Genomic DNA, 14,431 nt, shown 5'->3' with positions numbered 1-14,431 from the left:
TCAGAGCTACTTGCCCTCGATCCTTTGGGATACTATTAAATGGACCCATCGGACCCTACTCAGTCTTCATAGAAAATACACCCCGAGCCCTGCAGTGGGGTTTACACATAGAGAACAGGGCTGACGATTACATCCCGGATTACAAGTTTGTAACCCATGTATGAAAAGTCCGCTGCCAACCCAAGGACACGTGTGCTAAATGCCACATCAATAGCCTAGACAGCAGGTGCCCAAGGCATTCAGGAGACAGGAAACTGGCACCGTCGAGGAGGCTTCTTGGAGGTGGGTGACCCTGCAAGGCACTAGAGCTAAAACTGGGGGGAAAGTTTCCTTGGTGCTGGACTTGAAAGTGGAGTTCTGTTGTTTTTGCCCCCAGCCCCCATGCATTCCCCCCTTTCTTGTCATAGGTCTCTCTTTTCCTCTGGAGAATCACTTCTCATCCATTCTAAGTCTGGATGTGGTTTTGGGTAGTCATGACACTACCCCAGGCCTGACCAATCAGAACCCTGCATGACCCCGGCCAAAGTCATTGGCTCAGGGATGGGCATGTGATCTGAGCCAGCCAATGAGAGCCCTGCCAGGCACTTTGGTCACAAGTCCTGGGAAAGGGAAACGCTCATTCACTGGGCTAAGAAAGGAGGATGCAAGTCTGCAGCTTCTAGTGCCATTTTAAAAAACTACTTTGGGAAAACCCAAGAACGCAAATAAAAGAAAAACAGTAAAGCCGAGAGCGAGGGAGAGACCAGTTCCTGATGATCTCATTTGAGCACCTGAATCCAACCTGGACTTTTTCAGTTCCAAGAATCAATACCATCTCCTTCCTTTCTCCCTAATTTTACATAAGCTTCTTTGGGTTGAGCTCCTGTCACTTGCAACCATGAAGGCTGATAAAGAGACAGAGAGAGAGTGTGCCAGGCATGGGCAAGATGCAGAGGCAGGATGCAAAGAGTACACCTGGAAAATGAGAAGAGAAAGGCGGCCAGGCTGCAGAGACAGGAGAAGTCAGTCCACGGAGACCCGGAGCAAAGAAAACACAAGTGCAATGCACAGAGAGTGGTATCTTAGGAGGAAGAGCAATATGGAGATGTCTGCAAAAAAGCCAAGGTCAGACACGACGAGGGTCTGGCTTAGATGGTAAAGGGAACACAAGGGAAGGGACAGGCTTTAGAGACAAAAAAGCATTCGCAAATGTGGGAGAGGCTAAGAGTCGACACACTCCAAGGTTTAGACCTGATGAGAGTTATGGAATAACTAAATACATGGAGACGGGCAGGGGAGAGCCCCCTCAGGACGAGAAACAGCCAGATTCTGGCTAGTTGGGCTTTGGGGTTTTTGTCGGGTTTTTGGTTTTTTGTTGTTCACTATTTGTACCATTTCAAATTAGTACAAAACATTTTTATTAAATATCAGATGGGTTCCCTGAGGAAAGAGCTAACACAGCAGGTCCGAGGCTGCTCCCCTTACAAAAGTCTGCTTACAGTGTTGGCCCTTGGCTGGCTCCTGGGAACTTAGACTCCACAAGGGCTCCTACCACCATTCACCAATCAGAGGGGCTCACCAGGCCTAAGCTGTTTGTACAAACTGCAGTTTATGCTGACCACCTGCTTTCCCTCATCTGGAATTTGGTATGTGCCAGGCAGAAGGTGCCTACCTGACCAGCCCCCAGTGAACAGTCTGAGTGCTGAGTCTCTACTGGGTGTCCCTGGTTGAGGATACTTCACACGCGTTGTCACAACTCCTCGCTGGGGGACTGAGTGTATCCTGTGCGACACCCCAGGGAGGGGGCTCTGGAAGCCTGTGCCTGGTTCCCCCAGACTTTACCCCACGTGCCTTTCCCTTTGCCGACCGTGCTGTTGCCCTGTTGCCGTAATAAATCACAGCCATGTGGACTGCAAGATATAAAGAGGAACCTGCTCCTGGTTCTCCTCTGCGTTCTCTTGCTCTGGTTCATTCTTCCTCTTTGCATTCAGTCCTGGACTTGCTTTGCTTCTCACACTCTCCCCCGGGGTGGATTCCATCCATCCCAAGGTTTTACGAACTACAGGCCAGTGACTCTGAAACTGACATCTCCACCCGAGGCCCTTCTTCTGACCATCAGACTCATCCATCCTTGGAAATGGGGTCTTTACAGAAGTAATCAAGTTAAAATGAAGTCATTAAGGTAGGTCCTAATCCAATACGACTGGTGTCCTTCTAAAAGGCGGATATTTGGACAAAGAGAAAGACACAGGGAGAACAACAAGAGAACACGAAGACAGAGATCGGGGTGATGCCTCCACGAGGCAAAGAATGTCAAAGATTGGCAGCAAACTACCAGAAGCCGGGAGAGAAGCGTGGGACAGATTCTCCCCCAAAGCCCTTAGAAGGAACCAGCCCTGCCGACGCCCTGATCTCGGACTCCTGGCCTCCAGAACCGTGAGACAATAGACGTTTGCTGTCTAAGCCACCCCTCTTGTGGTACTCTGTTACAGCAGCCCTCGAAAACAAACACACTATCTAACAGCCCGTAGGTGCAGCGGACTCCACAAGCCCCACATGACACAGGCCCGACCTGGTCTTCCCTTCCTGGTAAACGGAACCACTCATCACTCACTCAAGCCAGGAACTCGAGAACCGTGCTCGACACTCTCTTCCTCACCTCGTCCGGTCCATCCAAGTCCCATTGGCTCTACCTCCAAAATATCTCGAGAATCCACCAGTTCTCTCCGTTCCCACAGCCCCACCCTCGTCCAAGTCTCCGTCATGTCTCACCTGCACCTGGGCAGCAGCTCCAAGCTGGCTGCCCTCTCGGGGTCCAATGCATCTCTAATCTAGTTCCCACAGGGCAGCCAGAGGGCTCTTTTAAAACTGGAAATCTGGGGACTTCCCTGGCGGTCCAGTGGTTAAGACTCCACGCTTCCAAGGCAGGGGGCGTGGGTTCAATCCCTGGTCGGGGAACTAAGATCCCACATGCCATGCAGCACGGCCAAAAGTAAAATAAAAAATAAAAAGTAAATAAAAATGTAAATCTGTACCACAGCACTGCACCCAGAATAAAATCTAATCTTCTTTAAATGGCTCACAAGGCCCTGCGCAGTGTGGCCCCTTCACCTGCTTCGCATCCCGTCCCCCAGCTCACCGTGCCCCCGCCGTACACACTGTACCCTCGGCCTGGGATGCGCCTGCCCACCTGTGAGACCCTGAATGATGCCTCCTCTGCAGGTAGGAGGTGCTTTAAAAAGGTAACGCTTATCGGACGGCCTCCGCCGAAAGCTGAGCAGCGGAGACCAGCACACCCCGTGCGAGACCAGCGCCCTGTTACCTGAGGTGAGCACGTTGTTGACGAGCTCCAGGAAACCCTCCTCGGCCACGTGGGCGTCCGTGAACAGGAAGATCATCATCTTGTTCTCGATGCCAAGCTTCAGGTAAAGGTTCTTCAGATCTTCCCGGAAATTGTTCTCAGAGTAGCCGCGGCTCAGAAGGATCTCAAACACCTGCCGATGCGGAGCACAGCATCCCCGTGAGACCAGCGGCCCGAGGGAGGGTCTCCAGGTAAGCGCAGAGGGAGAGGACAGCCCCAGGCAGCGCAGCTCGGGCTGAGCCACCATCAAAGAGGGACCAGCGACAGCAAATCTGGATGACCTGGGCCATTCTCACAAAAGACGGTTGAGTGAGAAATGCAGGACACAGAAAACTGACATCCCTTTTTTGTCAAACAAACCACGGTGGACGTTCTGTGCGGGCACACACGTGTGCGAGGTGAGAGCTTATGCAGGGAACAAGGCCTGCCTGTCCAGACGGATTATGACTATGGCTGCAAAAAGAGGGGTGGGGGTAATGCAAAGGACACCCTCAGTCATTAAAATGAGTCACTTGATGGGAATTCCCTGGCGGTCCAGTGGTTAGGACCTGGCGCTTCCACTGCCCTGGACCCCGGGTTCCATCCCTGGTTGGGGACCTAAGATCCCACAAGACACATGGGGCGGCCAAAAAAACCAAAGAGTCATTTGAGTTACTGGGAGGGAGGGAAGGCAGAGGATGAGCCAAGGAACAGAGGAAATGGGTGTGGGTACAGTCGCCGTGTGAACTCACTGAAAATGAGATAAATTGGGGGAAGATGTGTAAAAAAAAACGAATAAGAAGCTATATAAAAAATCTTAAATTCAAAAATCCTATTACACACAAAATAGATAAAAATGGAAATAAGGACACAAATGTAAGCCAAGCCTTTCCTGTTCAAGCATGTCCTCCGGCTCACATGTGTAGAAGTTTAACTGCGACCAACGGTTTAGAAAAAGCTCAGATTTATGGAAACAGAAAGATCCCTCATTTCCTCCCTCCCCTCTACCTCTAGTCTCTCTCTCTCTCTCACACACACACACACACACACACAGCCTCTTTCACACTCACAGGTACTCACACATGCTCACACACAGCCACTCACACACTCTCACACCCACACACAGTCACTCTCAAACATGCACTCAGTCGACACACTTCCATGTTCGTGGGCACACACACAGTTGCTCACCCACTTTCACACTCAAAGTCCCTCACACACATTCACACATGGTTACACACACGTGGACACCCGCACACCCTCTCACACGGTCACAGGCACAAACTCAGGGCAACATGGAAGCCCTTCAGCCACATATAATCAGGTCTCCAGTTCTACCTGCCACCTGCAGACCCCGTTTATCCTCCCCGAGTGTAGCTTTCACTCTGCCCCCTCAACAGGTCCCGGCACCCCTGGCATGAACCGCTCTCTCTGGTCCCCCTACCCAACTGCCCCTCCACTTCCTAGGACACAGGGACGGCCCAACATATCCCACTCCTCCTCCTCTTCCCTCCGACATCCTCTCCGCCATTCTTCGAGCCCAAGATGCACAAGCACTACCTCAAAGGAAAATGCAACCATTTTTGTTTGTTTGTTTTGTTATTGGTTTTGTTTTTTTGGCCGTGCACCATGGCATGTGGGACTTTAGTTCCCCAACCAGGGATCGAACCTGTGCCCCCTGCAGTGGAAGCGCAGAGTCTTAACCACTGGACCACCAGGGAAGTCCCAAAAATGCATCAGTTTTACCTGGAATAATCAACAGAAAAGTCAACTTGCCCAGAGGGTAACATTATATCCTACAGAAAAATGTAGGAAACAATAGTAAAACAATTACATTTGAATAATGGATGATTTTGATTACATATTTTATCTAACTTTAAAGGTACATCAACCAAGTTAGTTTAGAAATACTTTCAACAAAAGGTTAATATTTGTGAAATACTGCAAGCTAGATTCATTGAATTAACCGTGACTGCTCTTCTATATAAAGAGTTCTCACAAATCAATAAGCATATAAAGAGGCAACTCACGAAAGGGAAAAGACAAATATCTAATGAACGTATAAAAAGATATTCAAACTGCACTATTAATTAAAGAAATAAATTCTCATTTGAACTATAACAGTTTTCACCTATAACCCTGGCAGCTATCAGAATGACAATACCTGGTATTGGCAGAGTAGGGAGAAAAGGACATTGCTGGTAGCATAAATCAGTTTAATCCTTTGTCGTGGGACTGACTGGTTGTTAATGAAGACATTTTAAAAAATAAACCAAATACAGTGAATAATAGAATGACACTGTACCCCCCACCCATCTTTAACATTTGCTAAAAACCCAAAAGTCATACTTGTTTCAAAACTATTTTTAACAAAGTTATGGATAAAATTTAAAATCCTTTGCTTCTCCTCTGGTCCTCCATCTCCAGGCTTTTTTTTTTTTTTTTTTTTTAACCACACCGCGAGGCTTGTGGGATCTTAGTTCCCTGACCAGGGATCAAACCCACGCCCCAGCAGTGAAAGCACTGAGTCCTAACCACTGGACCGCCAGGGAATTCCCTAGGCCCTTTTTACTCCTGATTCAAGGAAGCAAACTCCACCATGAATTCAGGTCCAACCTTTCTAATGTGAAATCTGGTGCCACGGATCAAAAGTCTTTAAAAAACATATACCCTTAAACCCTCCAATTTCCCAATTTCAAAAGAAAATGTTTGCATGGAAAAAACTGATCGGTGTGCAAAGAACAAGAATGTTCATCACTACACTGTTTATAATAACAAAACAAGGAAAAGGCTAAATGTCCACCAACAGAGAGGCTTATGTGTGGCATATCTACACAGGGAACATTGTGAAGTGTTTCAAAGGAAAATGCAAATATATAGCTATTGACTTTAAAAGATGTCAATGATCTAGAGTTAAATGGAAAAAAACAGATTACAAAAGTTCCATATAAATGTTAATTATATAATATTGCAAAATTGTAATATTTCTAAATGTCCACGTAAACAAGAATTTTTAATTAAAATATTGTACTACACATTCATCAAATTTGGATTCTGAAAGATGTCAAATGACAAGGGATGTTGACATGTTAAATGGAAAAGGTATATTTTATTTTTATACTCTGAAAAATATAATTTGAAAATAAAATTTTACCAGACCCTCTTAAGAAAAAGTTACATATAACATTAACCCATTGCTAGTAATAAGTGAATATATTTGTAGACTCATAGGAAAATTCTGGAAGGATGTGCACCAAAATGTTACTAGGAACCAACAGTGGTAATCCTTAGGTGATGAGATTACAGGTGATCTTTATTTTCTTTAGATGTTTCTGCATTTTCCGAATAGCTGTAATGAGGACATATTACGTGTATATAGAGACCAGCGATCCCATAACAACAGTGATCACTCTGTGATGATGATAATGATGCTGAGTTCAATCTGATTCCAGAAGACATGAGAAGACAAATAAGACAGTTTGTACAAAAGAACACCTTCTAATGCTAGTAGAAGGACTGCGGAAACCCAACAAGACGTATCCCCTCCGAGAGGATGGATCACAGGGATCCAGGGTAGGCATCAGGGCTAGCTGAGTGCCTGGTAATGACTGAGGCTGAATAACGACCCTGTTCTGCCCAGGAAGAGCCGGGGGGGGGGGGGGGGGGCGGTCAAGGCACCTGGGGCTAGTTTTCAGCAAAAACAGAGACACTGAGGATAATGCAAGACCCTAGTAATGAACAGGATCGGATACCAGAGAACTAAGGACAGTGTGGGAGGGTGAGTTGTGGAGACGACGCCTCTCCAAAATTGATTCTCATTGCACGGTGCACGTCTCCATGGTGATGGGCCAGGCTGGAGAGTTAACCTGTGGGCACTGCAGGACTATCTGTAAGAGCCTAAGGACGGTGTGGAGAATCAGGACCCTTCATACAGTGCTGGGGGGATATAAAATGGTGAGGCCCTTTTGGAAAACAATCTGGCAGTTTCTCAAATGAGTCAACAGAGAATTGCCGTTATGACCCAGCAACTCTGCTCTTAGGTATCCACCCAAGAGAAATGAAAACATATGTCCACACAGAATCTTGTACATGAATGCTTAGAGCAGTGTAGTTCATAATAGCCAAAAGGTGGAAGTAACCCAATGACTGTCAATAGATGAATGGATAAACGAAACGTGGTCTACCACACAGGGAACGTGATTCAGCCACAAAACGGAATGAAGCACTGATACATGGATGAAGCTTGAAAACATTATGCTAAGCGCAAGAAGCTGTCACAAAAGACCACATGCTCTGATTCTATTTGTATGAAAATCCAGAATAGGGAAGTCGAGAGAGACAGAAAGTAGATTAGTGGTTTCTTAGGGCTGGGGGGCGTTGGAAGGACAGGAAGATAGAGGGCAATAGCTAAAGGGCTTGGGATTTCTTCTTGGGATGAAGAAAGTATTCTAAAATTGAATGTGGTAATGGTTTCGCAACCTTCTGAAAGTATTTTTATAAAACTATTGAATTGTACACCTTAAGTGGATGAATTGTATGGTCTGTGAAATGTATCTCAATAAAACTTTTTTTTTTTAAAGATTCTAAGAATGTCCCAGAACCGTGCATGCTGGTTGTGCTGATACATTGCCGACCCCCAACACTGGGTCCATGGAGGTTTAGGGCAACCCCTCCTCTACACGAGCACAGTCACAGGTCACAGGATTTGCTCGTATTTGACTTTCGAACTTGATTTGACATATTCTTCATTCCAAATACAATACAATAGTTAGATGCTTCAGATATTCAGTTAAAATAATATCAACCCCCCCCAAGAAAAACACTTTATGAAAACATCGTGTTATGATCTGTTATAGATAGCTCAAATATTTGCAGGAACTACTAACTGTGGAAATTGGCATACCAAACCCATTTCTGGGGGGTGGGAGGGGAACTCGGCTCACCTCATAGCCAGCTGTGAAGGCGGCCAGCCTGGCCAGAGACTGCTTCCCGGAGCCCCCGACCCCGACCAGCAGGGCATGGCCACGGTCCAGTCGAATGATGCGGTGCACACGGGTCAGGTGCTCCAAAGCATCGTCAAAGAGAACCAAGCTCATTTTGGTGTTGCTTTCATTATACTCTTCAAGAATTTCCTGAATTTTAGAAAAAGAAAATTTTTCTTTAAGAATCACTGGCTTTTAAGAGCCAGTGATTCTCTCCTTTTGTGCCAGAGGGATTAAGAACAGAGGAGAGATTTTTCTGAATGTCTGTAATTGTTGAAATTATTCAATCATTCAGGTTTAAGAGACTAGCTTTTATGATCAAGATTTCGATCTGCTGGTCTGTGACTGGCCAGCAGCAAGCCAATGCTAGTTACAAGGCTCGACTTGTGAATTAAGATGAAGATGAATATTAGGGGGTCAGATGAGTGGTTGCCAAAGCTGGCTGTGCATCGGAACCCTGGCACCCTTCATGGGCTTGATGAAGGGAAACGCACAAAGATGGGCCCCAGGGGTCTGTGTGTTGAACAAATTCATCAGACCATTCCCATGCACCCCTGGACATGGACACCACTGGATCAGACACAAGCCCACATCCTGAACCTAGAGACAGACGCATGGGTGTTCTTCCTAGCTCCACCTCCTGGGCACCCATGCAACGCGCTCCCGGAAGAGCTGAGCCCTGTCCGCACCTGGAACAAAGCCTTGGCCGCTTCATAGTCCTGAATGTCTTCATAAATGCGCATTTCCTCTTCATGCAGAGCCATCCGGAAGTCTCCAAACAGGATGGGGTCCCTCATCACCACCTCCACGTCATCGCTGAAATGTACCGTGACCAAGTTGCCTATGTGCTCTTCGACCTGACAATACAAGACCACTTCAGGAAGCCAAACTCAACACCATAGACGTGTTAAGACTTGTCAGAAAAAGAGTGTATGCTAGGATCATATGAAGTAATTTGCATTCGATTTTTTTCCCCATTGGCTGCAAGGTACTTAAGAATCCACCCTCCTTTACCTGTTGACTTTCATTATTAGTCTCTATTTGTTCTGCAGTGCCCCATACAAAAAATACATTGAAAAAAAATACATTGGGTTTTTTTTGATTTGTACTTTTTCTTTTCACCCAGAGAAGAATTTTGTGGTTAGAGGGTTTTTTTGCATTTGCTGGTACATATTCAATGTACTGACCAGTTGCTTGTCTGTTTCATTGATTAACCGGTCGTGGAAGACTCTCAGACACTCGTTCCTCCAGACTCTCACCATCTGGGTCACCGTCTGGAACCTACAGGATGGAAGGGGCAAAACCAGCCACAAAGTTATCTAGAGAAGAGCAGGCTGAATGCTACTATTTTCAGATGGGTACACAGGGTGCAGAAAAGGACAACACTCCCATAGTCTTTTTTCCCCCCTGGTTTCACATTAATTGAAATTTAATGCAAGCTAACAATTTAAGTGTAAAGACCATAACGTTGTCATTCATAACTTATCCTACTGCAGGGAAGAAAAAGAACGTTGTCTCTAAGTGACGTAAATGACCTGAGAACCTGACAGGACTCCTACTTGCTGGAATTTATTAATTTAAAATAAGCAGCAGAGCCACTGGCAGCTCCTTTTTCTAAGAACCAACTCCATCTGACCCCAATTCTGGGTCTTTTTCTGGTTTGTGACAAAGAGCTCTCACTCCACCCTAAATACCTAGAGCTGCTCTCTCTGGAACTGCCATTCTGAAACCTTTCAGGGGGACCCAAGAGTCAGTGTGGGTACGGGGAAAGTTCCTAATTCATTTTTCAATATTTTGTGGATTCGTAACATGAATCCACGAAATTGGAGCATCCCTGCAAATCTACATAGATGAAAGTTTACGTTAATGTAAATACACAGATACGTCTAGCTTTCATGAGTCAATTTCTAGACCCAGACTTAAATAAACCCCTTCTGTCCTCCGTGCTTAACTTCTCCCAAAGACACATATATTGATAATAGAACCAGTTAGCAACTGGCAACAATTCAGGTGTATGAAGGAAAGGCTCCACGCGGGCCAATTTCACCTTTAGAACTGAGAACAAATGGTTGTCACGGCCGTCCTACCGCGGGGTTGAACACACCTGTCCACACGGCCACACACCTGCCTCTCCTGGCTCCACCTGCCTTCAACTCAAGGGTTCAAGAGGCATCAGGTCTTAACCAAGCATTTGACTCTGTTCCTCGTTTAATGTAAACAAAAAGACACTGGGTAATTAACTGATACATGAATTCACACCACATTCCTTGATAGCTCCTCTGTCTTAATAAGAATAAGAAAACCCATCGTTCTGATGGGACACATTTCAGTGAGAGAAAACAAACTCACCGTTCTGGGTTAGTGAGGACAAGACCGTTAAAAATCCGCGAGAGATCTCGAAGGTTAAAGATGTAGTGGAACTTGGATGGGGTGGGCAGTAGATCCTGAACAATGTTTTTGTAAAGTGCCAAAGTGCAGGATGTCAGCTTGTCACTTACAGCCACAATGCTCTCATGAAACACCTACAGAATGAAAAGACCCCCCCAAGTGTCTATCAGTGGATGAATGGATAAGCAAAATGTGGTCCATCCATATCATGGAATATGATTGGGCCATAAAAAAGAGTGAAGCACTGACACCTGCTACACTGATGGATGAACCTTGAAAACATGATATTCAGTGAAAGAAACCAAACACAGAAGACCACATACTGTATGATTCCATTAATGGGAAATTTCCAGAATAGGAAAATCCATAGAGACAGAATGCAGATCAGTGGTTGCCGGGGGCTATAGGATAGGATGGAATAACTGCTTTTGGGGTGATAAAAATATTCTGGAACTAGACAGTGGTGATAGTTGTACAACATTGTGAATGTACGAAATGCCACTGAACTGTATACTTTAAAATGGTTTTAATAGCTAATCTTATGTTGCATGAGTTTTACCATAATTTTTTGAGAGGAGGTAAGAAAACAATTAAAGAACCAGAGAAACTAATCATCTGATCTGCTTTTGTTTCCCTAGATTTTCACATTAACTGACAGGTCAACGTGATATGAAACCAAAGCCCCAAACCAGCCCTCAGTCTGAGGGTGATTTGACTAGCACAGACCTCACTGTTTTGGAAGTGAATGGCTTAACGTAGGGCATGAACATGCCAGGTGACCGCTGATCCCACACCTTTATGTTTCCTGCCTGGCCCTTGAAGACTTTAACTGTGCAAGCCTGCTTTAGAAGGCAAATGCCAGGATCAGAAGGTCATTATTTAAATGAACGGGTTCCATTTATGGGGGTCACATAAATCACAACGATAACAGCAATAACTAGTATCTAGTGAGTATCGGACGTGTGCTGGGCAGTGTGCCACACACTTTACATGCATTTTCTCCTTTCATTCTCCCAAAGCCTAAGTGAGGTGAGTACCAGAATTATCTCCCTGTCCCGGAGGAGGATGGGGGCTAGGAGCTCCCAAGGGACTTGCCCAAGGAGCAGAGTGGGGACTGACCCCAGAGCCCAAGTCCTCTAGTTGGTTCACTGCTGTCACTCAGGATGGCCTATGTAACTCAGGGCCACATCACAACTTCCATGGGCCCCAGGCACTTATGCCTTCGTGGGTCCCTTCCTCCATAAAGATACATTATTTATATATCTTAGTATATATATTATATTCTTTATATTATTATATATATTATATAAATATATTACATGTTATTTCTAGAAATAAAACTATATTTATACATTATTTTATTTAATTATAATTAAAGATATTATCTTACATATATATTATGACTGCCTTGGTAGAAAGATGAATATAATCCAGGCTGAATTATATTGATTCCTTTCTTCTGGCTTTGAAAGAAATGAAAACATGTTCACAGTCCCCTAGAAGCACCGTGGGCTGTAGGCATTGTGTTTGCTGTGCCAGATGCACACACTGCTACCACATTTCTACCCAACACATGGCCCTCCGGTTTAGACTTCTAATTAAAATCAAATTACCGAGGTATGGCCTTTGAGGATGGAGGAATAAATTAAGTGCAAAGACTCCTCTGAAGGAAATGGAATGTTGAAGACACTGAAGAGTGAAATAAATCTCGGGTCGACTTCGTTGCGGCCTCCCCCCGCTTTCCCCATCGCAGCAATAAAGCCAAAGTCTCGGATGCTTTTACAGTTCAGCTCTTTCCCCCGGTCGTACAGGTAGCCTTTTTCCAACAGCAGTTTCAGCAGGGCAATCGGCTGCTGTGTGCCATATTCGTCCACCTTGATTTTTTTTTTTAAAGAAAAGGAAGAACAGTGGTATCATAAAGCAGAACTCAGCAACGTCTTTGCTGACCATCTAAACTAAATCTCATCTCTCCTCTCACTCTCTCGGAGCACTCCGGTTTGAGTTTCATTGGGCTTCTCAAAGTTTGCAGTTCTATATATTTATTTGTAATTTAAAAAAAAATCTGTGTCCCTATCTAGACTGTAAGCTCCCTGAGGGCAGGAACTATATACGTTTTGCTCATCACTTAACATCACCAGTCCCATAGGAGGTGCTCAATAAATATATCAGTTGGATGGATGGATGGAAAAACAAGTGTGTGGATGGATGGCTGGATGCAAAGATAGATAGATGCAAAGATGGATGGGTGCATGCACGGGTGCATGGATGGGTGCACAGATGCATGGATGCATGGATGCACGGGTGCATGGATGGGTGCACAGATGCATGGATGCATGGATGGATGCATGGATGGGTGCATGGATGGATGCATGGATGGATGCACGGATGCATGGATGGATGCAAGCATGGGTGCGTGGATGGGTGCACGCATGGGTGCATGCAAGGATGCACAGATGCATGAGTGCATGGATGGATGCACGGATGCATGCATGGATGGATGCGTGGATGGGTGCATGGATGAGGCACAGGTGCATGGATGCATGGGTGGGTGCATGGATGCATGGATGGATGCATGGATGGGTGCAAGGGTGCATGGATGGATGCATGGATGGATACTGGCTTTGCAAACAGTCCAACTGGAAGATAGATTTTTCAGGGAAAAAATGGTTCTGCAGAAAAGATATAAATCTAAATCCCAGTGCTAAGAAAACTTTGCACCTCTCAGGCTCTGGCCCCAGAAACACACCCATTGTGCACGTTAAAGTTCGCTTTCCTTGGTAAATCCAGAGGAATCCTGAGGAAGTGCCTGCCCTCATGCTTCCCATGTAAATGGGGCTGAGAGCAGCATTACTACCCGAAGTACAGCTCATTTGGAAATCTCTCGCTCAAACATACGCTGAATATAGCTCAGAGGCTGCCTTGCTACCTACTTCCCTCCTTTGAGAAACTACGGAACACAATCTAAGGAAAGGGTCTCTCTGGTTAAGAAGACACTTCCTATCACGCTGTCCCTTAAGCTGGCTCCTCGTAACCTGGGCCCTGCAGACACTGTGCAGAATAAAGACAGGCGTTCTCACACTCACCCACTCCACACACACACAGCACACTGCCCCGCCCCCGCCGTTAACCCCACCAACCTTTGGCATGTTCATGTCATCCATAAACACCAGGAGGCGCTTCCCCATGGGTGGGCCGTATGTGTCTTTGGTTCGTTTTTCCACGTTGGCTTCTAAATTTCTTTGGATATCCATGGACGTGGTGCGGGAGGAGAAACTGACCATTAACACAATCTGAAACAGAAAGAGATTATTCCAAAAAGTGGTCTTTTTTTTCACGGTACCTGCAGGGAATGTCTGATCGTAAGCTAGCATCTACTTTGCAAATTTGTTGGTATCTGAACTAACTCTTTTATAACCCGACGTGAGTCTGAACTTCTACTTTTTAGCGCTACAGCAAGAATTCCTCTTTCCCTTTGGCAGGTTGTATGAAGCAATAACTGGTTGCCAGGTGTGACAATGTGGACTGGTGGGGGGCTTGGCTCCACACAGTTCTAACCAGGTGACCTCAGAACCATCACTTAACCTTTCAGAGCCTCGTTTTTCTCATCTGAAAGATGATTTTTTATTTATTTATTTATTTTTTGCAGTACGCGGGCCTCTCACTGTTGTGGCCTCTCCCGTTGCGGAGCACGGGCTCCGGACGCGCAGGCTCAGCGGCCATGGCTCACGGGCCCAGCCGTTCC

General features: G+C 45.7%; 1 protein-coding gene across 1 annotated transcript in view; it reads right to left on the bottom strand.

Moving 5' to 3' along the window:
- Positions 1-3,058: 3,058 nt before the first annotated feature.
- Positions 3,059-14,431, bottom strand: part of DNAH10 (dynein axonemal heavy chain 10) — a 116,215-nt gene continuing 104,842 nt past the window's right edge. Inside the window, exons 46-53 of the mRNA XM_028480570.2 lie at positions 13,827-13,979; positions 12,303-12,563; positions 10,651-10,823; positions 9,489-9,582; positions 8,991-9,158; positions 8,263-8,451; positions 3,302-3,473; positions 3,059-3,195 (exon numbers count right to left, since the gene is read on the bottom strand). Of these exons, the coding sequence (XP_028336371.1) occupies positions 3,059-3,195; positions 3,302-3,473; positions 8,263-8,451; positions 8,991-9,158; positions 9,489-9,582; positions 10,651-10,823; positions 12,303-12,563; positions 13,827-13,979 (1,347 nt within the window). The remainder of the gene's footprint in view (positions 3,196-3,301; positions 3,474-8,262; positions 8,452-8,990; positions 9,159-9,488; positions 9,583-10,650; positions 10,824-12,302; positions 12,564-13,826; positions 13,980-14,431) is intronic.

Source organism: Physeter macrocephalus, chromosome 19 (genome assembly GCF_002837175.3).
Source record: "Physeter macrocephalus isolate SW-GA chromosome 19, ASM283717v5, whole genome shotgun sequence".
Classification (NCBI taxonomy): Eukaryota; Metazoa; Chordata; class Mammalia; order Artiodactyla; family Physeteridae; genus Physeter; species Physeter macrocephalus.
This window is presented reverse-complemented; position numbering and strand designations above follow the sequence as displayed.